The sequence below is a fragment of the Phyllostomus hastatus genome, unplaced genomic scaffold, assembly GCF_019186645.2.
Source record: "Phyllostomus hastatus isolate PE091 unplaced genomic scaffold, TTU_PhHast_1.1 phas_contig_150, whole genome shotgun sequence".
NCBI lineage: Eukaryota > Metazoa > Chordata > Mammalia > Chiroptera > Phyllostomidae > Phyllostomus > Phyllostomus hastatus.
In genome coordinates this window covers 22437713-22464522 of record NW_025333611.1, presented here as the reverse complement: position 1 = coordinate 22464522, position 26810 = coordinate 22437713, and the positions used below count along the sequence as shown (strand labels likewise).

The 26810-nt window shown below is 41.7% G+C and overlaps 1 protein-coding gene across 2 annotated transcripts in view; it reads right to left on the bottom strand.

The window, feature by feature from the left end:
• PPP2R2B (protein phosphatase 2 regulatory subunit Bbeta) overlaps positions 1 to 26161 on the bottom strand; it is a 407391-nt gene extending 381230 nt beyond the window's left edge. Inside the window, exons 1-2 of one of the 2 annotated variants that reach the window (XM_045830216.1) lie at positions 26023 to 26161; positions 25825 to 25902 (exon numbers count right to left, since the gene is read on the bottom strand). In XM_045830216.1, coding sequence (XP_045686172.1) covers positions 25825 to 25874 — 50 coding nt within the window. In that variant the 5' untranslated portion in view covers positions 25875 to 25902; positions 26023 to 26161. The remainder of the gene's footprint in view (positions 1 to 25824; positions 25903 to 26022) is intronic. The other variant, XM_045830217.1, reaches the window with a different exon arrangement.
• Between the last annotated feature and the right edge of the window lie 649 nt (positions 26162 to 26810).

Genomic DNA, 26810 nt, shown 5'->3' with positions numbered 1-26810 from the left:
ATCTTGTGGTAACTATTATTTACTCAATAGTTGTTCGAAGTTTGGTGGGGGCACAGATTGTGTTGACCTGCTCACTGCTGTGTCCCCTGGACCTGGGAGATCAGTGGAGACTTGATTCCCACCTCTGACTGGCAGACAGTACCCATGGCTCAGCCAGCTCTCCTGGCCCGTGACGAAAGCAAGTGAATGGTGGGCAGCTACACAGAAGACTAGAGAGACTTTGTAGATGAAGAACAGACTCAACATAGAGCAGATGCTACCATGCAGCGAAGGAAGAAACAAAATCCGGTTGGTTACAACAGATTTTGGCTCTCACTGAAAAGACTGTACTATGAAAACCATCCTAAAGCCAAGCACATTTCCTACCAAATGTTATACACTAACTTTCATAGTACCTCCAAAAGGTAGACAAATCACTTCTTCTACAAAGAGGTGCTAGAACAAATAGACAATATGTTTTTTAAGGTTTTAAGCCGTAGAAATATGACTTGATTTTAATAGATGGTGATAACAATAGTAGTAACAGTAACTCCCAAATCTGAGTTCTTACTAGGTCTAGTCACTCTGCTAAACCCTATACCCAGAAGATCTCATTTAATCCTTTTGTAAAACTTATAATTAGGTAAATATTATTTTATCTGTTTATATATGATGAAATTTGCCCAGAGATGTTAATTACCTTGTCAAGTTCAAGGAAGTGGAGGAGCTAGGAATTGCACACAGACACCTCACTCCTACCCATGCTATCTGGATGCTGGGCTGCTTCCCAAGCTACAGACACTTGACATTATGCCCCCTCTAGTCTAGTGCAGGGCAGAATACCTAGAATGAGACTACACTTCTGTGTCTACTTATTTGGAACTTGTGGGCATGGATCAGGGCTGCTCAAGCTTACTTCTGAGCTATTGGAAAGAAAGGGTTTGCTAATGACTGAGATAATTATGGCAGGGGGAGGAATCTAACCAAATCCATGCCCCTACTCATCAATGCCTCTAGAGACTCACTATGCTTTGAAGATTCACTATTCCCAAGATACAGTGACAAGGACTGTGGTTGTGGAGAAATGTATAAGGCACAGAGCAGAAAGCTGAGCAGGGAGGTAAGAAATAAAGAAATAAATGGGATATTGGGGTCAGATTCCTAGAATATTTCCTGGAGGTGATGGCATTTGAGATAGGCTTGCAAGAACAGGAAAGAACTGGATATGTGGAGATGTGAGTGGAAGAACATTGTGGTAGGAAGCAACAATTAGAACAATAGTTTAAAGATAGGGAACCTTAAGAATTCTTTTCGGGGGATAGTGGGTACTTCTATTTATCAGTCAGTCTATATAACACCTTGTAAGATGTTTCTTAATGCTACTTTATGAACATGGAAATAGTATTACATTTCCTCCCATTTTTACCATGTAGTTATTCACAACCCAAATTCACCCTTTCCCCTGTTACTCTAAAGTAAGGGAATTAAAAAACAAATTTAACTATGTAAAGCAGATTTCTGCATCTGTGTTTGGGCTATGCACTAATCAGCTTTCACTTGGAAATAGTGGACTTCAGCCTCTCTTGACTGAGCTGAGTGATGCCCCAAGGCCTCTGTAAGGAGGCATCATTTCAGAGTAAATCCAGAATGTGTTTCCAGTTCCTCAAAAGGAATGGCCCCATTGGCTTCCCTCCTGAGCGTCTCTGGGTTTTAATTACACCGTGAATGATAGAAAAAGGAATCAATATACTGAGATAATAACAATACATTTTTAAGGACTTCTCTGGCCATGGTATCTATTCTGGCCTCATTCCCTCCTCCTTGGCAGCTATTTCCTTGGGGACAGATGAGAACGTTAGAGGATTTTAAGGCAACCTGGCCCATGAATCCAGGGGCAAAGATCTCAGTTTTCTGACCCTTTGGCCATCCTTGGGAGATATAAGAAAAGACATCTGAATGATTGGGTTAAATGCTTTCTCTGGAAAACACTTTTATCCTGTTTGCCCTGGATTCTGAGAGACCATCATAGCAAATGTCTCAGAAGGCAGCAGCGGGGAAAATGTTTTCCCAGTTGCCCTGAGGTCTGGAGCAGGGCCTGCTTGTTCAGCGAAGGTGTTTCCTGGGAGTGCCACACCATACACGCAGCCTGCAGAGTATTCATGTTGAAGTTCAAGCTCATGCCTTTAAACAGGCCTATGAGCTCACTAGTCACCACATCTGGAGAGACTAACACCCTTGTGTGCCTCCTGGTCGTTTCAGTCCCTGAGCTTTGCTTTGCATCAGGGTTTCTCAGCCTCAGCACTACTGACATTGGGGACTGGACCATTCTTTGTTGGTGATGGGAATAAGGCTGGGTGTGTGTTTGCGGGGGGTGCAAAGCTTGGGGTGGGGTCTGTCCTGTGTGTTGGAAGAGGTTTAGCAGCATCCCTGGCCTCTACCCACTAGATGCCAGTCACAAGCCTTCCCATTCCAACTGTGACAATACAAAATGTCTCCAGATGTTGTTGCTGAATATCCCTGGGGGCAAAATTCCTCACACTGTCCCCACACCTGGAAAACCTCTGCTTTATAGTAACACAGCCTCAGAGACCAGCACTAGGGTAATGGTATCATTCACTGCACATAAGACAGTAGATAATAGTTGATTAGAAGTAAGAAGTAACTTCTAACTGTAACTCTCCATGTCTCAGTGTCCTCACCTCACTCTCCTACAGACCCAGTGTGTAAATCCTGTGGAATAATATTTGTATAAATGTTTTGAAAATTTAAAAATACAACGTTATTGCCATCCAGTCTAACCTCAGTCTTTAGGCAATCAGTGACACTGGCACATTGAAAAATGACAGCTTCATTCTGCAATAAATAATTTAGATTTGAAGGAATCCCATCAACCAAGTTTACTGACAGGGAGTTGCGTGAAGCAGTAAGAAATGTCACTCTTGCCACTAGAATACATTTTCTTAGTCTTCTGTTTTATTGGTCTTTGCTGATTGGAAAACTGGTATTCATTCATTCATGCATATATTCAAGGAATATTTGTGAGGTACCACTATGTGGCAGGTACTGTGCTGGCCATTAGGGATTCTTATACAACTTGTCGTTATAATGAGAAGTAGTTGCAGGAGACACATTAGATATGGCCCTGCCTTCATGAAAATTATGTCCCAGTAGAGGAAACGTACAAAGAGTAAGGATATTATAGTGAATTTGGCAAGGGCTATGATGGATAATACCCAGGACGTCCTAGAAGGGCCACCATGCTAAGAGTTCAGACTCAAGAAAGCCTTACTAGGAAGAGTGAAACCACAGCTCAGATCTGAATGATGAGTAGGGATTTGCCAGGGAAGGAGAGGGTGAGCAATATCTCTGGGAAAGGAAACTGCACGTGGGTAGTGCTGGAGATGAGGGAATGTGGCATAGGAAGGAATATGGAGCACGGAACACGTGCAGACAAATGGTGAGTGAGGCTGGGAATATCCTAAGAACAGGGAAGCCCACTGAAGGTTTTAGGCAGGCAAGTGACTTGCACGCAGGCTAGAAATACTGCTGCAGGTTCCTTATGAAGAATAGAGTGGAGGGGGGCAAGATGAGGAGGAGGATGGAGAAAACCAAGAGAGCTGCTTTAATATCCAGAGAAGAGAAGACAGTGTCCCAACTAGGATCGTGGCAATGGATGGGAGAGAAGTCTAAGGACTCAAGTGGTTGGGCTACTTAGGAAGGAGAATGACACAGGACTTAGCATGGATGAGCACGTGTGTTGAGGAAAGTCAGGAGGCAGACTCAAGGATCGCTCTGAGGTGGAGGCTTTTGGAGGAAGTAACTGGAGTTGACCAAGGCCATTGCTCCTGGTAACAAAAATGAAAGAAAATTTATGGGGAGCCTGCTGATGGCAAATCCCTGAGCTAACTATGGACAAGATTATTTCATTTAAGTCTTGCAACATCCTGTGATATAGGATCTATTATTCTTAGTACCCAACAGCTCAGAAAAGCCCACTTAAGGGTGCACAACTGGTAATGACAGCCAAGATCTAAATTCAATTTGCTAATGCCAAAGCCTGCTCTCTGAACCAACACATTTAAACATTAGTTCACTTTAGTGTTTACCTTCTAGGTTTAAATCATAGCTCTGGAGGGGTCACCAAATCATTTAAGCTTTTTGAATCTCAATTTCTTCAGCCAAAATCTGGGTATTAGAATACCTCCTTCAAAGAATTAGTATAATGATTAAATTAGCCCTATAAATAATAAAGACAGAGTGAGCATTTGTTGAATGCCAACTGTATACCATGTTGTGCTATAAATACTTTATATGTATTAGCTAATTTCATCCTCACAAGGGCCCTTGAAGTAGATGATTCAATATTATAGATGAGGAAACCGAGGCATAGAGAGATTAAATGCCATACTCAGAGTTGCACAGCTGGGGTGCAGACCTGTGCATGCATTTATGGAGCCTGTGCTACCTCACCTAAGAAGTGAGGTCTTAGAAAGCAGTGGACAGACTTAGGGCCTTGGGCCTGGAATGCTGCACGTGCTGGATGCTGGTTACAATTTTTATGCAATGTGCAATTTATCAGATTTTTACAAAGTGCCAGGCATTCTATTAGGCAAACAAGATAGACATGGCCCCTATCGTAAAGACTTCACTGGAAGTCTGGAAAGCCTTTTCTTTCTTTCTTTTTTATTTTAATTGTTGTTCAAGTACAGTTTTCTGCTTTCCCCCCATCCCAGCCCACCCTCACAGCCCTCCCCACTTCCTTCCCTTCTCCACTTCTCCACCGTGTTATTGTGTGTGTGTCCTTTATATTTGTTCCTGCAAACCCTTCAAGCTTTTCCCCTGAAATTCCCTCCCCTCTCCCCTCTGGTCATGGTCAGCCTGTTCTCTATTTCAGTGTCTTTGGTTATATTTTGCTTGTTTGTTTGTTTTGTTGATTAGGTTCCTGTTAAAGGTGACATCATATGGTATTTGTCTTTCACCACCTGGCTTATTTCGCTTAGCATAATGCTCTCCAGTTCCATCCATGCTGATACAAAGGGTAGGAGCTCCTTCTTTCTTTCTGCTGCATAGAATTCCATTGTGTAAATGTACCATAGCTTTTTGATCCATTCATTTACTGATGGGCACCTAGGTTGCTTCCAGCACTTGGCTATTGTAAATTGTGCTGCTATGAACATTGGGGTGTATAGGTTCTTTTGGATTGGTGTTTCAGAGTTCTTAGGATATAATCCTAGCAGTGGAATTGCTGGGTCAAAAGGTAGATCCATTTTTAGTTTTCTGAGAAGATTCCATACTGTTTTCCATAGTGGTTGTACCAGTCTGCAATCCCACCAACAGTGCACTAGGGTTCCCTTTTCTCTGCAACCTCTCCAACCCTTGTTGTTTGTTGCTTTGTTTATGATGGCCATTCAGACTGGTGTGAAGTGGTATCTCATTGTGGTTTTAATTTGCATCTCTCTGATAGCTAGCGATACTGAGCATCTTTTCATGTGTCCTCTGGATCCTCTGTATGTCCTCTTTGGAGAAGTGTCTGTTGAAGTCCTTTGCCCATTTTCTCATTGGGTTGCTTGTCTTCTTAGAATGGAGTCGTGTGTGTAAGTTCTTTATATATTTTGGAGATTGAATCCTTGTCTGAGGTATCATTGGCAAATATGTTTTCCCATATGGTTGGTTCTCTTTTTATTTTAATACTGTTTTCTTTAGCCATGCAGAAGCTTTTTATTTTGATGATATCGAATTTGTTTATTCTTTCCTTTATGTCCCTTGCTCTAGGGGACATATCAGTGAAAATATTGCTGTGTGAAATATCTGAGATTTTCCTGCTTATGTTTTCCTCTAGGACTTTAATGGTGTCATGACTTATATTTAAATCTTTTATCCACCTTGAATTTATTTTTATGTATGGTGTAAATTGGTACTTGAGTTTCATTTTTTTTGCATGTAGCTGTCCAGTTCTCCTAACACCATTTGTTGAAGAGGCTATCTTTGCTCCATTTTATGCTTCTTCCACTTTGTCAAATATTAATTGACCATAGAGGCTTGGGTTTATTTCTGGGCTCTCTGTTCTGTTCCATTGGTCCATGTGTCTGTTTTTATGCCAGTACTAGGCTGTTTTGAGTACAGTAGCCTTGTAATATAGTTTGGTATCAGGTATTGTGATCCCTCCTACTTTGTTCTTCTTTCCCAAATAACAGCAGCTACTTGGGGTTCTTTATGGTTACATATAAATTTTTGAAGTGTTAGTTCTGTATCTGTGAAATATGCCATTGGTACTTTAATAGGTATTGCATTGAATGTGTAAATTGGTTTGGGTAGTATTGACATTTTGATGATGTTAATTCTTGCAATCCATGAACATGGTATATGTTTCCATTTGTTTGTGTCTTCCTTGATTTCTTTCTTCAGTGCTGTGTAGTTTTCTGAGTACGGGTCTTTTACCTCCTTGGTTAGGTTTATTCCTAGGTATTTTATTTTTCTTGTTGCTATATCGAATGGGATTTTTTTCCTGATTTCTGCTTGTGATGTTTCATTGTTGGTATACAAAAATGCCTTTGATTTCTGGATATTGACTTTATATCCCACTGTTTTGCCAAATTCACTTATGCGGTCAAGCAGTTTTTTGGTGGAGTCTATAGGATTTTCTATGTACACCATCCTGTCATCTGCAAATAATGACAGTTTTGTTTCCTTCTTTCCAATTTGGATGCCTTTTATTTCCTTTTCTTGTCTGATTGCTGTGGCTAAAACTTCCAATACTATGTTGAATAGAAGTGGTAAAAGTGAACAACCTTGTCTTGTCCCTGATCTTAGTGGAAAGGATTTTAGTTTTTGCCCACTGAGTATGATGTTGGCTGTAGGTCTCTCATGTATGGCCTTTATTATGTTGAGGAATGCTCCCTCTATTCCCACTTTGCTGAGTGTTTTCATCATAAATGGGTGCTGTTCCTTATCAAATGCTTTTTCCACATCTATTGATATGATCATGTGATTTTTGTCTTTGCTTTTGTTTATGTGATGTATTGCATTTATGGATTTGCGAATATTGTACCATCCTTGCATCCCTGGGCTGAATCCCACTTGGTCATGGTGTATGATCTTCTTAATGTATTGTTGGATGCAGTTTGCCAATATTTTGTTGAGGATTTTAGCATCTATGTTCATTGGCGATATTGGCCTGAAGTTTTCTTTCCGTGTTGTGTCTTTATCTAGTTTTGGGATTAGGATGATACTGGCTTCATAAAAAGAGTTTGGGAGTCTCCCATCATTTTGGATTTTTTGGAGTAGACTGTGAAGGATAGAGGTTAGCTCTTTCTTAAATTCTTTGTAGAATTCTCCTGTGAAAGCATCTGGTCCAGGGCTTTTGTGTGTTGGAAGTTTTTTTTTTTAAAGATTTTATTGATTTATTTTTAGAGAGGGAAGGGAGGGAGATAGAGAGAGAGAGAAACATCAATGTGCGGTTGCTGGGGGTTATAGCTTGCAACCTAGGCATGTATCCTGGCTGGGAATCGAACCTGCAACACTTTGGTTGGCAGCCCGTGCTCAATCCACTGAGCTATGCCAGCCAGGGCTGTTGGAAGTTTTTTGATTACTGCTTCAATTTCATCTGCTGTTTTCTGCTTCTTCTTCATTGAGTTTTGGAAGATTATATTTTTCTAGAAATTTGTCTATTTCACCTAGGTTTTCAAATTTCTTGGCACATGGTACTGTGTAGTAATTTCTTGCAATCCTTTTTATTTCTGTGGTATCAGTTGTAATCTCTCCTTTTTCATTTCTGATTGTGTTTATTTGGGCCTTCTCTCTTTTTTCTTCATGAACCTACTTAAAAGCTTGTTGATTTTGTTTATCTTTTTAAAGAACCAAATCCTGGATTCATTGATCCTTAGAATTGTGCTTTTAGTCTCTTTGTCATTTAATTCTGCTCTGATCTTGGTTATTTCCTTCCTTCTCTTTGCTCTGGGCTGTCTTCATTGTTGTTCCTTGAGTTCTTGTAGGTGTAGGTTTAGGTTGTTTGAAATGTTTCTGTCTTTATTAGGTAGGTCTGTATCGCTATGAACTTCCCTCTCGACTGCCCTTGCTGTGTCCCATAAGTTTTGGGTTGTTGTGAGTTCATTTTCATTTGTTTCCAGAAACTTTTTGATTTCTTCCCTAATCTCATTCTTCACCCATTCATTGTTTAATAGCATGTTATTAAATCTCCATGATTTTGAGTGTTTTGGGTTTTTTCCCCTTGGGGTTGGTTTCTAGTTTCAGTCCCTTGTGGTCAGAGAAAATTCTTGATATGATTTCAATTTTCTTGAATTTGTTGAGGCTTGTTTTGTATTCTCTCATGTGGTCTATCTTTGAAAATTTTCCATGTGCATTTGAAAAGAATGTATATTTAGCTTCTTTGGGATGAAAGGCCCTATATATATCAGTTAAGTCCATTTCATCTAGGGTATTGTTCAATGCCACAATATCTTTGTTGATATTTTGTTTGGAAGATCTGTCCATTTTTGACAGTGGAGTGTTAAAAATCCCTTACTGTAATTGTTTTGCTGTCAATATCTTTCTTGAAGTCCCCAAGATTTTCTTTATGTATTTGGGTGCTCCTATGTTGGGTGCATATATATTTACAACGTTTATGTCTTCTTGGTGGATTCTTCCCTTGAGTATTATGAAGGGACCTTCTGGGTCTCTCTTTATGGACCTTTTCTTGAAGTCTATTTTGTCAGATGTGAGTATTGCTACTCCAGCTTTTTTTTTTTTTTCCTGTCCATTTGCTTGGAAAATTTGTTTCCAGCCCTTCACTTTCAGCCTGTGCAGGTCTTTTGTTCTGAGGTGGGTCTCTTGTAGGCAGCATATGTGTAGGTCATGATTTCATATCCATTCAGCTATTCTATGTCTTTTGATTGGAGCATTTAGTCCATTTATGTTTAAGGTTATTATTGATAGGTACTTGTTCTTTGCCATTTTTTGTACCTGCATTCCTCCCTCCCTCTCTCTGTCTTTCTCTCTCTTTTCCTTCCTTTCCTTAAAGCATTCCCTTTAGCATCTCTTGCAGAGCTGGTTTGGTGGAAGTGTATTCTTTTAGACTTCTTTTGTCTGGGAAGCTCCTTATTTGGCCTTCTATCTTGATTGAGAGCCTTGCTGGGTAAAGTAGCCTTGGTTGCAGACCTCTGGTTCTCATTACTTGGAATATTTCTTGCCATTCTCTTCTGGCTTAGAGCATTTCCATAGAGAAGCCAGCAGTTAACCTTAGTGGGGCTCCCTTGTATGTTACTTCCTGTTTCTCCCTTGCTGCCTTTAAGATTCCCTCTTTGTCTTGAAATTTTGCCATTTTAATTATGATGTGTCTTGAGGTGGGCCTCTTAGGGTTCCTCTGGATTGGGATTCCCTGTGTTTCCTGGATTTGTGTGACTTTTTCTCTCATCCAGTTAGGGAAGTTTTCCATCATTACTTTTTCAAACAGGTTTTCTATCCCTTGCTCTTCTTGTTTTCCTTTTGGTATCCCTATTATATGGATATTATTACATTTCATGTTGTCCTGCATTTCCCTTAATCCCTCTTCACTCCTTCTGAGCCTCTTTTCCTTTTCTTGCTCTTTCTGGGTGTTTTTTTCTATGTCGTCCTCCAGTTCACTGATCTGATCCTCTGCTTCATTGATCCTGCTTTTGATTCCTTCTACTGTGTTCTTCAGTTCAGAAATTGTATTCTTCATTTCCTCTTGGCCATTGTTGATAGTTTCTATTTCCTTTTTCATGTTGGTATAGTTTGCAGTGAGTCATTGTACTTTCCCTGTAGTTTTTGGTAATTCTCTGTGAGCTCATTGAACTTCCTGATAACTATTACTTTGAACTCAATATCTGATAGTTGAGTTGCCTCTATTTCATTTAGCATTCTTTCTGAGGCTTCCTCCTTTCCTTTCATTTGGGAGTTGTTTCTTTATCTTCCCATTGTTTGTGAGTCTCTTCTTGTTAGCCTCTGCTTCTTAAATTTATCTGTTCTAACTCCCTGGGTTTATGGTGTGAACTTCTATGGTAGAATACCTGTGAGATTCAGGGGTGCAGTTTCCTTAATCTCCTGAGCTTGCTGGTCTTGGGCTGTTAATTTATGTTGGCTTGCTATATGTCTTTGGGTTTTGATTGTTGTTGGGTGTTTCTTTGGTGGGTCCTTCCCTTAAGTTGGTTAACTGAGGACCACTCTGTCTACCACATCTTGTATTCTGTTGTGCAGGTGTGGACAGGTTGTGTTGAAGCTGATTCTTCTGTGTGTACAAGGTTTTGAGACTTCTCTCTCACTCTTGTTCAGTTTTTTGTTGTGAGTAATTTCTCCACCTTTTAGTTGTATTCCCAGATCAGTCCTGGATTGAGGTTAGTATGGCTTCCACTCCCTCCTTCCCCTTCTTCCATTGTTATCTGTTTGTGGTTCCTTTGTTGGTGGGTTTCCTCTTCCAGCAGGTGTACTGGTGTCCACCGCTCCTACCTTGCAAGTTCTCTGGAGCAGCAAACTGAAATTTTTCTCACTGTCTCTGTTGTTGGGATGGCCCCTGCTTGGGGCTAACTCTGGTCTTTTCTTCACTCCAGGTATTATTGTCTCACCTGTGGGAAAAGAAGGAAGAAAAGGAGGAAGGAAGGAAGGGAGAAGGAATAAAAAAAGAAAGAAGGACAGAAAGGAAGAAGGCATTGGGGGGAAAAGCCTTCTGCTGGCTTTAATCTGGTCAGGCCAGTTCTGCTGGTCTTTGTGGCTGTGTCAGGCTGAGGAGGGATTGGTTTCGCTTTTCTCCCTTCGTGAGCTGCACTCTTTGCTGTTGTCCAGCCTCCAGTCCTGTTCCTCAGTGCCCTTCTGCGCCCAGCCTAGGCCTTTAGTCCACCAGTTGAGCTTTCCTTGAGGTGTACCAGTTAGGGGCAACTCACACAGCACCTTCTTACTCTTTGCTCTCCTAGATGTGAGGGACTCTCAGCACCCCTTCATAGTAGTTCAGCCCCCTCACTGAGTCAAGTCTTTCCCAGGACTGCAGCTCCCCTCTGCAGGGTTTTTCCACTTTCCTCCTAGAGAGCCAGTTGGCTCTGCAGGGCTCTGGGTGCAGGGGCTAGGTGGGAGGCTCTCTGTCCCTGGTGTCTCGGGCGTTAGCACGGACAGGCAGCTATGGACCTCGGATGGGGTGCACACCATCCCTGGTGCTCCTGCAGTGGGCTCGGGCTGGCCCCACTGGGTTGTGTACTGGGTGTGCAGGTGGGCTGGATGTGGTGTCCCAGGTGTTTTGGATGTGGGCGCAGGTGGGCTGCCTTCGGCCTTGGATGGGTTGCGCACTGCCTGGGACTGCGGGGGTACGGGTGCAGGAGGCGGGCGACTGCTGCAGAGAATTCCCCAAACAGCCGCAGCATACCTCTTTTTTATCTTTTTCTTTTTGAAAAATTCCTCCTATTCAAGCCCCCCTGTCCAAATAGGCACCTGACCTCTCACACAGCCCAGCCTGGCTCTCTCCCAAGAATCTTGCAGCAGACCCCACGGGCTCTGGGCCTGGGGCTGCAGCTGCCCTGGTCCCCATGCTGGTCCCAGAGACCTTGTTGTTCTCAAGCACTCTCCTCTCCTTACCGTCTGCTTTTTCAATGTCCTCTCATTTTTGGTCTCTAATCTTCATATATTCTGGAATACCATTGGCTGTTCGCTCTGTTCCTCAGATCAGCTAGGTGTTTCACCCTTGTGCTGGAGGAAGTGGACTTTGCTTCCACCTACCTGGCTGCCATCTTCTCTCTGGAAAGCCTTTTCCAGGAATGATTTTTTTCCCCATTGTCATGCCACCCCTGCTTGTGAGGAGTTAGAACCTGCCAGTGGCTTATGTGGAATGTTTCAGAGGATGCTGAGGGTGGGTGGAGGGTGTCATCAGGAACCACAGAGCACTGAGCCACACTACTGATATCATCAACCTGAGAGTCAGACAAAAGCCCACAAGGGGGCCCTTGGAGGGGCTCCTGTCTTCCTTTCTGGGATACTCACACACCCATTTGCAGGCAGGGAGGACGTGTTACAGTGTCTGGGTGAAAGAAAACAATTGACTGATACAACAGAGTCAGAAAGATCTAACAGGTGTGCGGTAGCCAAAGGTCAGGGACCACAGGGGCGTGGTGCTAATGTAACCCCGTAATGTCACAGAGGAAGCTGGGGGAGGGGACCTTAGTGGTAATGTGGAAGAGGAGATCTGTAGCTGTCCCTGTGTTCCTTTTCCCCTCTGCAACCCAGTTCCTCCATCTATAAAATGGGAAGGTTAGAAATAAGCTTCCAGTTTCCTCCAAACTCCAACATGCCATGAATTTAAATTGTTCAAAAAATAGTCACCTAATTTCTTAACATCACATGGACAAATAATACTTTTGGTTAGGAGTAATGAGTATTAATGAATTGTTCATGTTTGTTGAAGAGGTAGAGGCAGTTAGCTAGCTACCATTTTCTTTCGACTGCTTTGGCATTCTGCTGTAGAATCTGAGCCCAGAATCTTCTGTGGATGTTTACTGCTCCTTCAGAGATGAGGCTTGTGTATGCACCCAGGTGTAAGTGATCCTTTTAATAAACACACGGGTCTGCTGAACATTTTAAACTACTTTTGAGACAAATTTATCAAATTTGTCAAATACTAAGCATTAAAAATAAGTAATTATCTGGGTGGTAGAATGACAGGCTATTTTCACTTGGTGGTAATCTGTGCTTTCAATCAGCGTAATAGCTCATGTTTACTTATCATTTACTCTGGATCAGGTTCTGTGCTTTTTATGGATTAATTGTCATTTGTGCTCAGCAAGTCTATGAAGGAGAAACTATTCCCCATCCCCAAGCCCCATTTTGCAGAGGAAGAAACTGACAAGTGGCAGCTGCTGGGATTCAAACCCACATTGTCTGTTCAGAGTTCCCTATTCTGAACTAAGGTAAGCTCCTCCCCCCCGCCCTCAAGTCTTTAATAGGGATACATGGTATCACTTTATGCTAAAAGAAACCCAAGTACTTAAAAAGTAGTATCTGGGTTTTTTGGATAAATTTTGTAAACTTCTCAGTTTTAATTTTATGAACTTGTTGAAGTTTCTAATAAATAAAAATATTTTTTTAAAAGACAGCTTATCTTTGGCAAGTTGCAAATTACTTTTTAAGACACATTCTGTCCTAGGTGCATCTGATGAGCAGCTGCATGTCACGTGACTCGCGGAATTGTAAAGAACAGCGATGTGAATCTGAAGTGGAGAGGAATGGTAAGTTGTACAGAAAATCACCATCAGTTCCCCCCGGAAAACAGGCACTTCATATCAGTATGTGGGAGTCATTACCATTTAACTCTCATTTGTCTCAGTTGGTCAGCACCGCAATTCCCTGGTATATTTTATGAATGATGGAAAGGAAGAAGCACACATTGAGATATGGCTTATGCCATACTTTGGGGAAAGGTTGCTTTAAATTGTAATCAGAAAAAAAAAATTGCCCCTGAACCAATAGGTACAAATGATTCTTAAAAAAAAATCAGTGGATGAAATTATGGAAATGTCATACAGAGTAAAGAGTAAAATTTTTAAAATACACCCCACACTCCTCAAAAAACAAACTGGAAAAATATTGTCAGTTCCATGGGCTCCTGAGTAGTGGTCTCAGCAATGCCTTGAAAATCGACTTCTGGCTCTGACTAAAATGGAAAGTTTGTAAGTTCCCATTGTGGTCTAGACAAAGATACCACCGTGAGAGCCAGGCCACAGGCAACTTTTTATTTTTTATTTTAACTATGAGAGGTGAGGTGTGAAGACCTCTAGGTTGGAAGCAAAACCCAAAACAAACAGCGCAAAAGCCAGACTTTAAAGGTGAGGATTAATTTTTTTGCAAAACAGCTCTGAGGAAAGTTATATTACTGAATTCTCCATGGAGGCGAAATGCCCTAGGCTTTTGAGTATAAAATTACAAAGTCGTCCACTTCACTATTAGTTCTTAAAACATCAGGCTTAACATCCTCTACAGCTTCCCGCTGTAACAGGCATGAAACACAAAGAGCTGACCACGGCTTGCAAAGCCCCACCCGACACCACCTGTCCTGCCCTCTGCACCCCCTTCTTTCTCCTCCTCACCACGCCAGTCACTCTGGCCTTCCTTCTGGTCACACCAATACAGCTTCTGCCTCAGGACCTTTGCACTTACTGTGCCCTGTGTCTACTTTCCAACAAGACTTTTGAACCTGGCTTCTACTCATTATTTGGGTCTCGACTTAAATGCCACCTCTTTAGAAAAGCATTCACAGAATAGCTGTCTAATGTACCATGCCCTTGCTCAGCCACCACATTACCACGTTTATGTTCTTTATAGCCCATGTCACCATCTGAAGTTATCTGGTGTCTTTGAAAGCTTGTGTCTTTTATTGTCTGTCTCACCCACTAGAATGTGAAATCTGTAAAATCAGAGACCTTGGCTGTTTCGAGTGCTGCTCTCTTTCCAACATCTGGTACCCAATACACATTTATGGAATAAGTGGATAAATGAAATTCAATATTCTCATCCCCAGCCACACTCTTATAAAATTAGCTACCTTCTCCTTTTTTTTTAAAAAAGTTCTACCTAAGAAATTAAAAATAAACATGCTGGGAAAAAAAAAAGGCCAAAGACCTACTTGAAACATTAAGCACAAAACCAGGAGCCACCCTGCAGAGTCCATGTGCTTAATTATTTCCTCTCAGTTTTTAAGTTCTATTAACAAAAAACATAGGCAATTAGTGGGATGATGCTGAGCCTGCTTAATTAGTAACATAAAAAGAAAACAAAAGGCAAGTAATCTCATACATCCTAGACGCCAGCTTCAAGGCGGGCTAGGGAAGCTGGGCAATGACTTTGCCTGAGCCAGATGTTCTGCCTAGAGCAAGCCAGTTGACCCCTCCCTCTGCCTCTTGTTCCTGTGGTGAGCACTGTTGGACCCCTGGGAGCTGCCCCCCATTCCTTACTGCAAGGCCCAGAGTTTATTGTGGCCTCCTCCCCTCAGAGATGGCAATCTTTTTTTTAAAGAGATTTTATTTATTTTTAGAGAAGGGGAGGGAGGGAGAAAGAGAGGGAGAGAAACATTAATGTGTGGTTGCTTCTTGAGCGCCCCCCACTGGAGACCTGGCCTGCATCCCTGGCATGTGCCCTGACTGGGAATTGAACCAGCAACCCTTTGATTCACAGTCGGGTACTCAATTCACTGAGCCACACCAGCCAGGGTGGCAATCATGCACCAAATTCAGAGGCAAGCCTAATATGTTCCGGCCAGTTCAGCTAATCCTATTTTCCTTGTCAATGTTTGCTTAGAAGTGGGCATATGACTCAGACTGAGGCCAAGGGGCATGTAAAGAAATTTGCTGGAGGCACCTGGGGGAAAAATATTCCTTGTTTTGTATTAAAAAAAATCCCAGCGTCCTTTCAGTGGATATTGCTGTGTCTATCTGAGTGTGATTCCCAGAACAGCGGTGGTCGGTGGTCATCTTGGAACAATGCTGTAATCCCAAGGCCGGCAAGGCAAGAAGGTGGAGACCATCTGAGCCTCCATGCTGTTCTTCAGCCAGGAAATTCATCAGCTTTGGGGGGGTGGGGATCCCTGTTTCAGGACTTCTTATATGAAACAGGGGATTAGTGCAATGACTGCTTTATTGGGCTCTTTGCTTTGGACTTTGGTGCCTTAGCATTTGTGATTGACCTGCTGCCAGAAGAGTGTTCTATAATCAGAGGCTCTCGGTCTCCTTCAGGCAGAAGCCCTGCTCTTTGCAGTGGTCTAACAGGCCCCTCTTGCATCTGTCTGCCTGCCATCATCCTTCTGTCTCCATCTCTCACGACTTCTCCTTTTGTTCACTTGACTAAAGCCACACTAGCATCCTGCCTAGTCCTTGAACATGCCAGGGAAGCCCTTGCCACAGGGCATCTGCACTGGCTGTTAATGACAGGGAACTCTTTTCCCCAGATACCCGCATGACTTGATCTCTTGTCTTGTTCATATCACTGCTCAGATGTCGTTTTCTTTGCATGAAGTCATGATCATTCTATTTCAGAGAATACCCACACCCCTGTACCCCCATTGCCCTATTCTCCTCTATTACATGTACACCCTTATATTTTACATTCTACTATTTTATCTGTTGTCTTTCTTACCCACTACCCAACCTCCAGTGTCTGGAATGCCTAGCACACAGTAGATACTTAGAAGATATTTGTGGAACTAAGGGAAGGATAAGAATTCTCTTTTTGTTCCAGATATTTTGAGATGAATCTTTCTGTCACAGCTGAAAGCATCTTGAGTGATGGATTTCCCCGTGACTGGTACCCGGTGTTGTCAACCATTGCTGAGACACACGGTCAGTGCTTCTAAACCAGAGTGCTCCCCACCCCAAGGCCCATGTCGTGCAGTGGAAGGTCAGCAACAGAAAAATCTCTGATCTAGAATCCAGAAGTTTGGTTTCTGGTCTCTGTGAGACCTTGGGCAATTTGAAATTATATCTCCCTTAATCTCCTCATCTCCAGGGGCACTAATCTATCTATTATCTGTAATACTAATATCTGTAATTATCTATTATCTATAATATCTAAACTATCTTTTATATCTGCACCATGGAATTATAAAACCTATTCTGGTCATCTTCCATGGGGGCTATAGGACATTAATGACCCTTATAAGTTAAAAGAAGAAAAATTCTATGTATATTTTGTAATGGATTGTTTTGAGTAAGCTCTTTTATTCTCCTAAAATATTCATTGTTATATTAATGATAATAATGATTTTTTAAGTTTGTTGACATGTATTATTTATTGAAGGCTGTTCATTCAGTTGATGTTCACTGAGTGCTACTTTTCATGGTTAAAAACACCAACACTGAGGTGAGACAGATGTGTGACTGGTGTAAGCTGCTAAACTTTCTGAGCCTCAGTTTCCTCCACTATAAAATGAGGTGATGAGGCCTCATATCTTAACGTTGTGGCAGAGGTGAGATGATACGCTGAAAGGTATTAGTATAGAATCTGGCCCAGTGATGTTTGATTAAATAGAATTGTATTATTATTATTATTCTACCACGGTCAGGCATCGTGCCGTTCTTTCAAAAATTTTGTCCTCTCAACATCATCTCAAGATAGCGCAGGGAAGAGGAGTAATTGCCCCAAAGAACAATTGAATCCTAAATAAAACTTCAGTCTGTGGACTGAAAAGTCTGGCTCATTCCTAGTTTTTCCTTAGGTCCCAAGCTGGCATTTACTCTAGTAGACTTTCCCCACTGCTACCCCCTCCCAACTGCACATGGGGTTGGGGAGGCTTACTCTCTTTCTAGCACTTTCCACACTCACTCATAATTGTAACTAACATCTGCTTGTTGATATCCCTCAGAAGAATGTAAATGCTTACAGGGAGGGAGCAACAGTGTCTTGGTCACCCAACCCAGTGCCTGGCACATAGTAGGTGCCCCACAAATATTTGCTCATCAAACACATTTAAAGTGATTGGCATTAGGGCAAGGGTGAAGTAACAGCCATGGAGCTGCTTCTCTATCTTGGCTTGGAAATGTTTAATTACTTAATGCGTACAAAGAGAACAGGATGTCTGACCTCAGTGCCGTGCACAGAACCTGCCTCCCTGCCCCTCCCCCCACGCCCCACCGGTAGCCCGGGGCCCTCCCTGCAAGCTTCCTGGGCCTCCACTTCTCCCTAGGCCACCGTCAGAGTGCAGCACGTGGCAGATCTCCCGTCCAGGCATCCCCCATCATGGCTGGGAGAAATGCTTTCATCTCCTGGCAACTTCTTTCTAATCAGACCAGTTTTGCTTCTAGCAGACTGGAGCTCTGTACAAAGTTAAAGTTGCTTAGGAAATCCCTTTGTAGTTGACAGGATGCAAAGAGGAGATTTCGGGCTTCCTTTTGACACAGAGAAGGAAGGCTTTGCACTCACTCCCTTCAGCACCTGGGGCAGAGAATTGGGCCGCATGCTATCTCCATGTACTGGCATTCCGGTTTCCTTGAAAAGCACTCAGCATGGCTCAGATGTTCTATCTGCTCTGCTCTCACACAGCCCTCTGATGTAAGGAAAGAAAGAACAGAATTTCTCAGTGTAACTCGTAGATCAACCTATGTTAGAATTATTTGGGATGCCTGTGACATCAGCAAATTCACCGATGCCATCCCAGACAGTTTGAATCAGACTCTCTAAGGGTAGGGCCTGGAGGTATGCATTTTAACATGTTCCCCAGGTGATTCACATGCACAATAAGGTTTGAAAACCATCTGGTGACCTAAGGTCCTTAACTGGGTAGCTGGACCCAGTTTAAAGGTAGGGATAACCTGACTTCAAATTAGAGCCTGATTAATAATCTTACGTTGGTGGCTTGAGGTTGTTAACCCAGAAAGCTTCTGTCCAAAGACAAGAGTTTTTCTTCCTGAAACTGGAATTCTTATCACAGCCCCCGCACCCAATATCTTGTGAGAGTGAGGCAAGCGAGACTTCGTTTTATAGCTCTGAGTCTAAGATCTGTGGGGTGAAGTTAAATCAGCCTGTGCCACTTATATAACAGACATCTGAGAAAGGTTATTTGTCCATCACTGACTTATTTCTATGACGCGAGAAGGCTGTTGCCTTTACACTGCTTGGAGACCACCCAATCCATATATTTCTCATTTTGGTGATGACAAACAGTCATACTTACTGACGGAAGCAGAAAAATCCCACCGATGACCCCTGAATTTCTCAAACATGAGTGCAAAGGTCAGACAGCCTTATAAATGTTTTAGCTAGAGGTCTCTTTGCTAGGAAGTCAGTTACTCACTGTCATCCACTTTTAGTTTAGGGTGCATGGAACACGCCTCGTGTCACAACCAAATTGATATTTTTCTCTCATTAGAAAACTGAATCAATAGAAGGCTTCTTTGTGCTTCCCTGGACCCGAGTCATATTTTCAGCAGGAGGGAAAGGGGAGAAGGTTTGCCCATGGGGCAAAGCAGAATACACAGCACAGTTATGTCCCAACTTAGGGTGACATGAACTGTGTTTACAGACATTGAAGACCTGCAGAATGAGGAACGAACACGATACCCGAGCATTGTAGTGTCAGGGAAAAGAAAGACTATATGCTATAGCTGAAAGAAAAAAACCCCAAATCCCATCAGATAATTCTGACTTCTGCCTATGCACAGAACCATACCCCTTTTCCGAAGAAATTGTCTGACCTACAGAGTGGGCAATTCCCAACGTGCAGTGCTCCCATGATGACATAGTATAAAACTTCATGAGATGAGATCATATTTTATGTGAAATGTGCATGCTAGGTAGATCAGATACAAGAACCATACATGGGGAACTTTTCAATGAGTGTCTTCCAAGAATTAAACTAAGTGAATACTGTAATCCCAGCCACAGCAAAATAGTCAAAGCTTTGAGCCATTGACAAGTGGTTTTGTTGACTGCACACGTGCATGTCTGAGTGACATGTGATCTCATGGGGAGAGAAAGAGAAACATCAGTGTGATAGAGCATCATCAATTGGTTGCCTCCCACAGGTGCCCTGACATGGGATCTACCCTACCGCCCAGGTAGGTGTCCTAACCAGGATCGAACCTGCAACACTTTGGTGTGCTGGACGACACTCCAACCAAGTCAACTGGCCAGGCCCCACCCCTAATTTCCATTTCCATCTTGCACTCCCTCTCTGAAGAATATACACTCACATATATAGCTTCTTACTTGGCATTTACACCTGAATATCTTATACCATTTCACCCTTAATATGCTCAAAATAAAGCTCCTGATTTTTCTGTCAGAAGGAGCTCAGGACAGGCCACCCCAAAATACGCTGCTTTGGCATATTGATTATTTAGAGCTGAAGGCACTTGTAAAAGAGCAAATGTAGGGAGGGGCTTTCTCTGAACTTCCCCTCACCTGCCTAATGGTACATCCTCCAAACGAACTCAACTTGGTATCAGTTCTCTCCTCCAGAACATCAGCCAGGGAAGGCTAATTGTTATCCAGGAGAATAGACGAGGGAGGCAACAAGCCCTGACAAACTTCATCACAAACGATCATATCACCCATCCATTCTTTAAAGGGCCTGTTTGTCTTTTCTAAAAACCATCGACTCTATTCTAAAAGGCCTATATCCGTCCCCCCTTCCTCTATTAAGATGCTGTATAAGCTCTCAGATCTCACTGCCTTTTTGAGTATTTACTTTGTTTTCCTGAGATGCCTCTGTGCACGTAACATTAAAAACAATAAATTTGTGTATCTTTTCTCCTACTGATCTGCCTGTTGCCAGTTTATTTCACAGACCCAGCTTTCAAACCTAGGAGGGTAGAGGGGATGATTTTCTTCTACATCCCCAAATATGTTTCTTTTCCAGACTTCCCAGTCCCAATAACTGGTGCCCACAAACTACTCAATTGCTCAAGGCCAAAACCTGGCGCTATCTTAATTCCTTATGTTATCTGTCTTCTATAATCCAGTCCATTATCCCCAAAATATATCTGTAGTCACTGCTTTTCTCATCTCTGCACCTTCTCCACTCAAATAAAGCTATGTTGTTTCTCGGAAGAACTCTGATACAAACTTACTTTAATGGTATACATATACTCTTTGAACTCCATCAATGGCAAGGAGTTCCACGACTTTCAAAGTAAAACCCAGACTCTATAAAGTGACCTACAGGCCCAGCCCGATCTAGCCCTTTCCTACCTCTGTGTCTCCTTTAAGACCACTCAGCTTTGTCACACCCAACTGAAGACACTCTTGGCTCTCGTGTGGGCTTTGAAAATACCAACTTTTCCCTGGGCACTGGGCCTGCACAGTTCTTGTTTTATTACTTAACTACAGTAATGAAGGCATGGTTCTCTGAACACCCGCACGGCCCCACTTCAGGCCTTGGCTCAGGTGCCATGTCCTCAGGGAAGCCTTCCCTGTGCCCCACACCGATGTGACCTCCTCCAGGCACTATCTCTCACCACCTCGTTTGTATCTTGTTTAGTGCTCATCAAAACCTCAAATGACCTACTTTTTTACTTTTTGTGTTGGACAAGTCTTGTATTATAAAACAATTGTTTTTACGTGTGTATGTAATGTTTTATTAACCTGACACAGCGCCTGGTAACCAGAAGCTATTTGACAAATTTCTGTTGAGTATTTAAATGAGTGAATGAATGAATGACTTTGAGTGATATTCCTACTTTACCAATAAATCAATTTCATTGCTATTGTCTAAAATGAGCTGACGTGACTTCAGTTAGGCCTGTGTGGCACAGCAGTAACTTTCTCAGGTTCCAGTAACATCAATGGCACAGGAGGGGCAGTTTCATTTACTGTCATCCACATGCCTCGCAACCTGGGTCCCACGCACCTTTTCAGTTTGGTCTTTCACTTTGATTCTGTAGGTACTTTATGCCCCAGCAAAATAAAGTCTTTTCTCTTTCTGAGTGTATGTACCTCAGGACCTTTGCACATGCTATTCACAGTATTTCAACTGATCTCCTCTGTATGTCTCATAATTTCTGCTTTCTGAAATTTTCTGAGACACTTTAGTCAAAGGAGTGTCAATTACATAAATGTATCAAATCAACACATTGTATGCCTTAAACTTACAACATGTGATGTCAATTATATTTCAATTTTAAAAAACGAAGAAAAATAAGTGTCAATTTAAAAAAATTTAGTAAATCCAAATTTTAAATGCCTTAAATTGGAGAGTTTGGGATCTGGGCACTGTTATAAATTGATAGTGAATATGTAAGTCATTAGTTGCTCTAAAAGACCATTGATAAAAAACCTTAAATTACCTTAAATTAAACCATTTTAAAAAAAACTTAAAATACATCTACATAAAACTTAACCAATTAATTGTTTTTGAGGGTTTCCCAATGATTTAATTAATCATAGTAACTAATTGTAACTATTGAAAATTTTCTATGTTCTGTGGGTTTTAAAATACCTGTCAAATTATGTTCTTATAGCTATTCTTCAAAGTAAACTTTATTATCCAAATTTTACATATCAGGAAATGAAATCATGAAAATTTTAGGTAATTTGCTTTGTGCCAATAAGAAATGAGGCCAAATTTTGACCCAGGCATTTGACTGTAAAACATGTGTTCTTAATCACTCTACCACAGAGCTTTTCCTGGATAAATGCAGATTAGCTATTAGGAATGTTCACAACACTATTATTATAAATCTGGAACACTTGGGTAAATAAATTAGGATACCTGCTGTTTATAATATGAAACATGATTGCTATATATTGTTAAGTGAAAACATCTATTTACAAAATAGTATTTCCAGGATGACTCCATTTTGATAAAGAAAAAAAACCAGTCTTGTTGATTTTATTCATTATAAACTCACTACTCCCTCTTACAGAATCTGGCAAGTAGTACTTGCATGTTGACTGAACAAATTGATGAATATATATAGTCGAGAAGTTAGAAAAGTATACCAGAATCTTTTACCATAATTGACCTATGAGTTATGGGGTAATAATTGAAATTGTTTTCTAATTTTTTAGTTATATTTACATTTTTCTACACTGAGAACACGTTTTAGTAATCAGAAAAGGAAAAGAATAAATGTTGTATTTTTAAAAAATCATTTAGGTTCTATCTTACATGTTTTCTCCCACCGTCTATCTTTGTCTCTCCAAAGATATGAAATTTTGTCCTCTTCAGTATTCAGAAAATTTTAGTCTCTTGCCAATACATTCTCTTTAGCTCACCTTGCCTTGTACTATGTTTATAGATATAATGGCTTATTCTTATATCCCAGTTCTTGTCTCCTCTTAAATGGTGCATTCCTTGAGAGTTTGAACTATATTTTATTTATCTTTATAACTTTTTCACCTTCTGGGAAAGTGCCTTGGATGTAATAAGCCCTCACCAAATGTTTATTGCTGAATTCCTGGTATCATTCATCTAGTATCCTATTGAATAATTTGGAATGTGTAAAGTTTTAGCCTACTAGCTTATACCCAAGATGCTCATATAAGTAAATGAGTAGTAACAGTGCCATGCTAAGCCATATTGGAACTGGCAAAGAAGAAATAAATCAGTAATACTGATCCTGCCTTTATTTAACATTTCAACATTTTGTTCATTGTGGATTCTCTGCATTTGATTTAAAAAAATATTGCTTTAAAATATTTGTCTTTATTTTTGTCACTTCACCTGTCTGATTCATGCTTTTAAAATAAAATAATTGCAGTTTGAACATCTTATAAGAATTTAGAGATTGTGTAGTATATATGTGTTTGTTTTTAAAAATTCACCTGGCCCTTGCGGCCATCCTAATGGATACCTGTGTTATTATCTCCATTGTAGACAAGGGAACCTCAGCACAGAGACACTAAGTGACTTGACCAAGGTCACCGGCTGGGGTAGAAATGGAATGGAAAAGTCATTAATGCACATAAGTAAAGTGGAAGGTGAAGTTGAATAATTGTTGTTGACCTTGATCAGGGTAGAAAACAAACTTGGGTAAAGCAGGCCAATTTTTAAAAAGAACCTGATTTTTAAGAACCTTGCTTTTTACCAAGTGAAAGTCATTCATTAACTCACTCAGCCAATGTTCAACCACCATTGTGACAGTATTAGTGCAGGTTAAAGACTGTCAAAGATGTTGGCAGGGACCCTAGATGTCAGTGGCAGTGTGTTAGTTTCCAACCTCACTGTCCTCTTAGGAAAAACTTCTCCCTTTATTCACCACTTTGAAGTGGTTTTTCCAAATTCAGTCTTGATTGTCATTCTGACTGATTCTGTGACTCAATGAACAGTTCAAGCAGGCCACTTTGATTGTGTGCAGTAAACATTTAAACCCAACCCCAGGTCATCCATAAGGACCACTGAAGAGCACGTGTAAAAATGCAGGTTCCTGGGCCTCACTCTAAACTGCTGAATGAGAATCTCTGTTTTCAAAACACTGTTCAGAGAGCTGGAGCTCTAGAATCCTACAGGCTGCAGTTGAAACCTAGCGCACTGATTTATCAGCAGTGGTGTCTTTGGCAAAGAACTTAATCTTCTGCTTGTTCGTTTGTTTAGCCTCAATTCCTCCTAGGTACAGTGGGAATAAATATACCTCTCATGAAGTTTTTTCAGGTATTAAATTAGAATGAAGATCTAATTATAATGGCATTTATAATAGCTTACAAATACTGAGTACTTACAAAGTGTCAAGCACTGTGGTAAATGCTGTACCTACATTATCTTATTAACTTGTGTTAAGCATTTCGTAGAGCGCCCACCACATGGTAGGTCCTCAGCTGATAAGGAATACAGCTGGAGTAGGCACTCAGAACCCTTACAGTTGGCATGGAGCAAGTCACCAAGACCAGATATTTAAGTCCAGAGTCTGAGATTAACTGTATTCTGGAACAAGTCATCTAACCTGGGGGTCCCCAAAGCCAGGCCATGGCATCAGAGTCACCTGGCTAGCTCACTGAAACGCATTGTGTCATCCAGGGTCTCACACCTCTAACTCAGTCGTTCCTGAGGGACCTGAGAGTCTCTGTTGCTTAAAAAGTACAAGTGATTTTTGAACTGTGGCTGAGATTTAAAACAGCTGATGACTCGAGTTTCTGTTTTCTTAAGCTTCATGGGGTTAGGGAGCGAGTCATTCATTTTCCATTTCTATCTCTAAACCTAGGACACTGCTGCCATACAGAAGACACTCAAAGATATTTTGGGTTAGATGAGCATAAAATGGGCCTAATCAGTCCTGCTCTGTCTACTTTGTAGGGGCTTTAGGAGAACCATTCAGGTATAAAGCTCCACTGATAGTGCATCTGAAAACAGATCCATACAAAAGTATAATTTTATAGATCATCATTAATTAATTTTACTGAGTTTCCTCCCACTCTTGAAATATAAGTCACTTGGTTTTGGGGTAGCCATTATTATTTTGAGTGTCTAAAATTAAATTACAACAAGTTTGCAGATAAAAATACCTCCTTCGAATTGCTCAAAATAGCTTTGATGAAAATTATGGTTTACTCAGAATCACAATGCTATAGAATGATTCTACAGCCTACATGCATGTATGCATGTTAGTTACCATATGAAAGTTCAACCCTGTCAACTGTTTACCTCCTCACTCATTACAATCAGTCCACGGCCCATGCTATATACCACATCTGGTGTCCACACCTACCACCAATGCAGGGGATCTGTCTCAGAAAGCCTCTACTGCATTCCACTACAACAGCTAAACCTTGATTTAAAACACCCAGAAGTGCTATTCTAGTTCCCTCCAACTGCCTATCATTCAGCTCTTTTGAAAGGCAGACATCCATTGTGGGAGTTATGGAGGTCTCCAAGCTCAGGCTTATAAAGGAACAAAATCACGAGAATTAAAAGCAAGTTCTTCAGGAGTAGGAGAAGGAATGTATTATCCCAGGTAAAGGGCTCCCGAATAGGAAAGTCTCTCGAAAGCCAGAAAGGCAATAGTATGTCGATATATGGACAACCCGAAGTATGGTACCCATAAGTCCCAGGACTAGACTTGAATTCTTTGTGTACCCTGTGAGCTGCATGCGTAGCAGCAAGTGATCCTCAACGCAGAATGGAAGGAGGAGTTTAATGTCTGTCTGAGCATCTTGAAAGGTTTGGTCCCAAGATTCTACAGAGCTGAAGACTATTTTGAAATGAGACTTCCCTCATTTTTAGTCTCTCTCTCTCTGCAAATCTATTTCACAGAAGTTTATCTTAGTGAGAATACAATAAACTTCAAATGGGAAAAAGGGTAGAAAGATCTCTGAATGCTAACCTGGGATGTATGGCAACTTACATTTATGGACACGAAGATGAAAGTTTTCACATGTGGAACCAGCACAAACCCCAAGGAGGCAAGGAGAGGGGTTAGGGGAGCTGTCTCCTACCTTCTGTGGCTCCAATCTCGATAGTGCCTTTCACTTGGCTGAAGCACCATAGGGTGTCCTGCGTGAGCGTCCCAAGTCCTGAAAGCGACACAAGGAGACACCTCAGGTTAGGTGAGGGTTCCCCATTGTTCTTAAAAGGCCAAGAAGAAAAGAAATACACAGTGTGATCGATGCATTTCTAATACGAGACTTGCACACCAGGTATCATCTTGTCACAGAGAAGGCCCCTGTGAGGCCTGGGAGAACGGTCAGTCTGCAGGAACCACGTCCCGCCTGTCCCCTCACTGCTCTGTCTCCTCCATCGGACCATGCCAGGACTAGTCTGGGCTGAGGCAATTGGAGTTTGTCCCTGCTCAGCCCCTGGCAGCATCCTAGAGCGAGCCCGCAGTCACATCCCGTGTGACTGCCCCCTTTCATGGGAATGCCAATGCCTGCGATTGTTTTCCTTCTGTGGTGCTGGGGAGGAGAAAGAGGCAGTTCCTTAGAGGGGCGAGAGGAAAAGAAAGGCAACATTTTTTTAAACTGGTTGCACAGCTTGTATGGTTGAATGGCCAGTAAGGGGTCAGATACTCAGAGAGCTTCCATCTCCCTTGTTTGCTTCTTGACTGCTTGCCAAAGTCAGAGCTGACTGGAGAGCAGAGGAAAGAAAACAAGGCTGGAGGAGAGGTGGGGGCAGGGGTGCTAACACAGGGCTGGGCAGGTCAGCTTCTGACAAGTTGGTCTATTTTGTTCCACGGGGGTTTCAGTTTCAAATTTGAATCCGACCTTTGGCAGCTTAAATTTTCTGGCTCATTATGGCTTCTGTTTTTCACAAATACATGCATCTAATACTAATATATATATACAAATATATATAGTACCACATGTACTAATATATTTATCAAGTCAAAAAGGTCCTCTTCAGCCCTGGCTGGTGTGTCTCAGTGGATTGAGTGCTGGCCTGCAAACCAAAGGATCATCGGTTTGATTCCTAGTCAGGGCACATG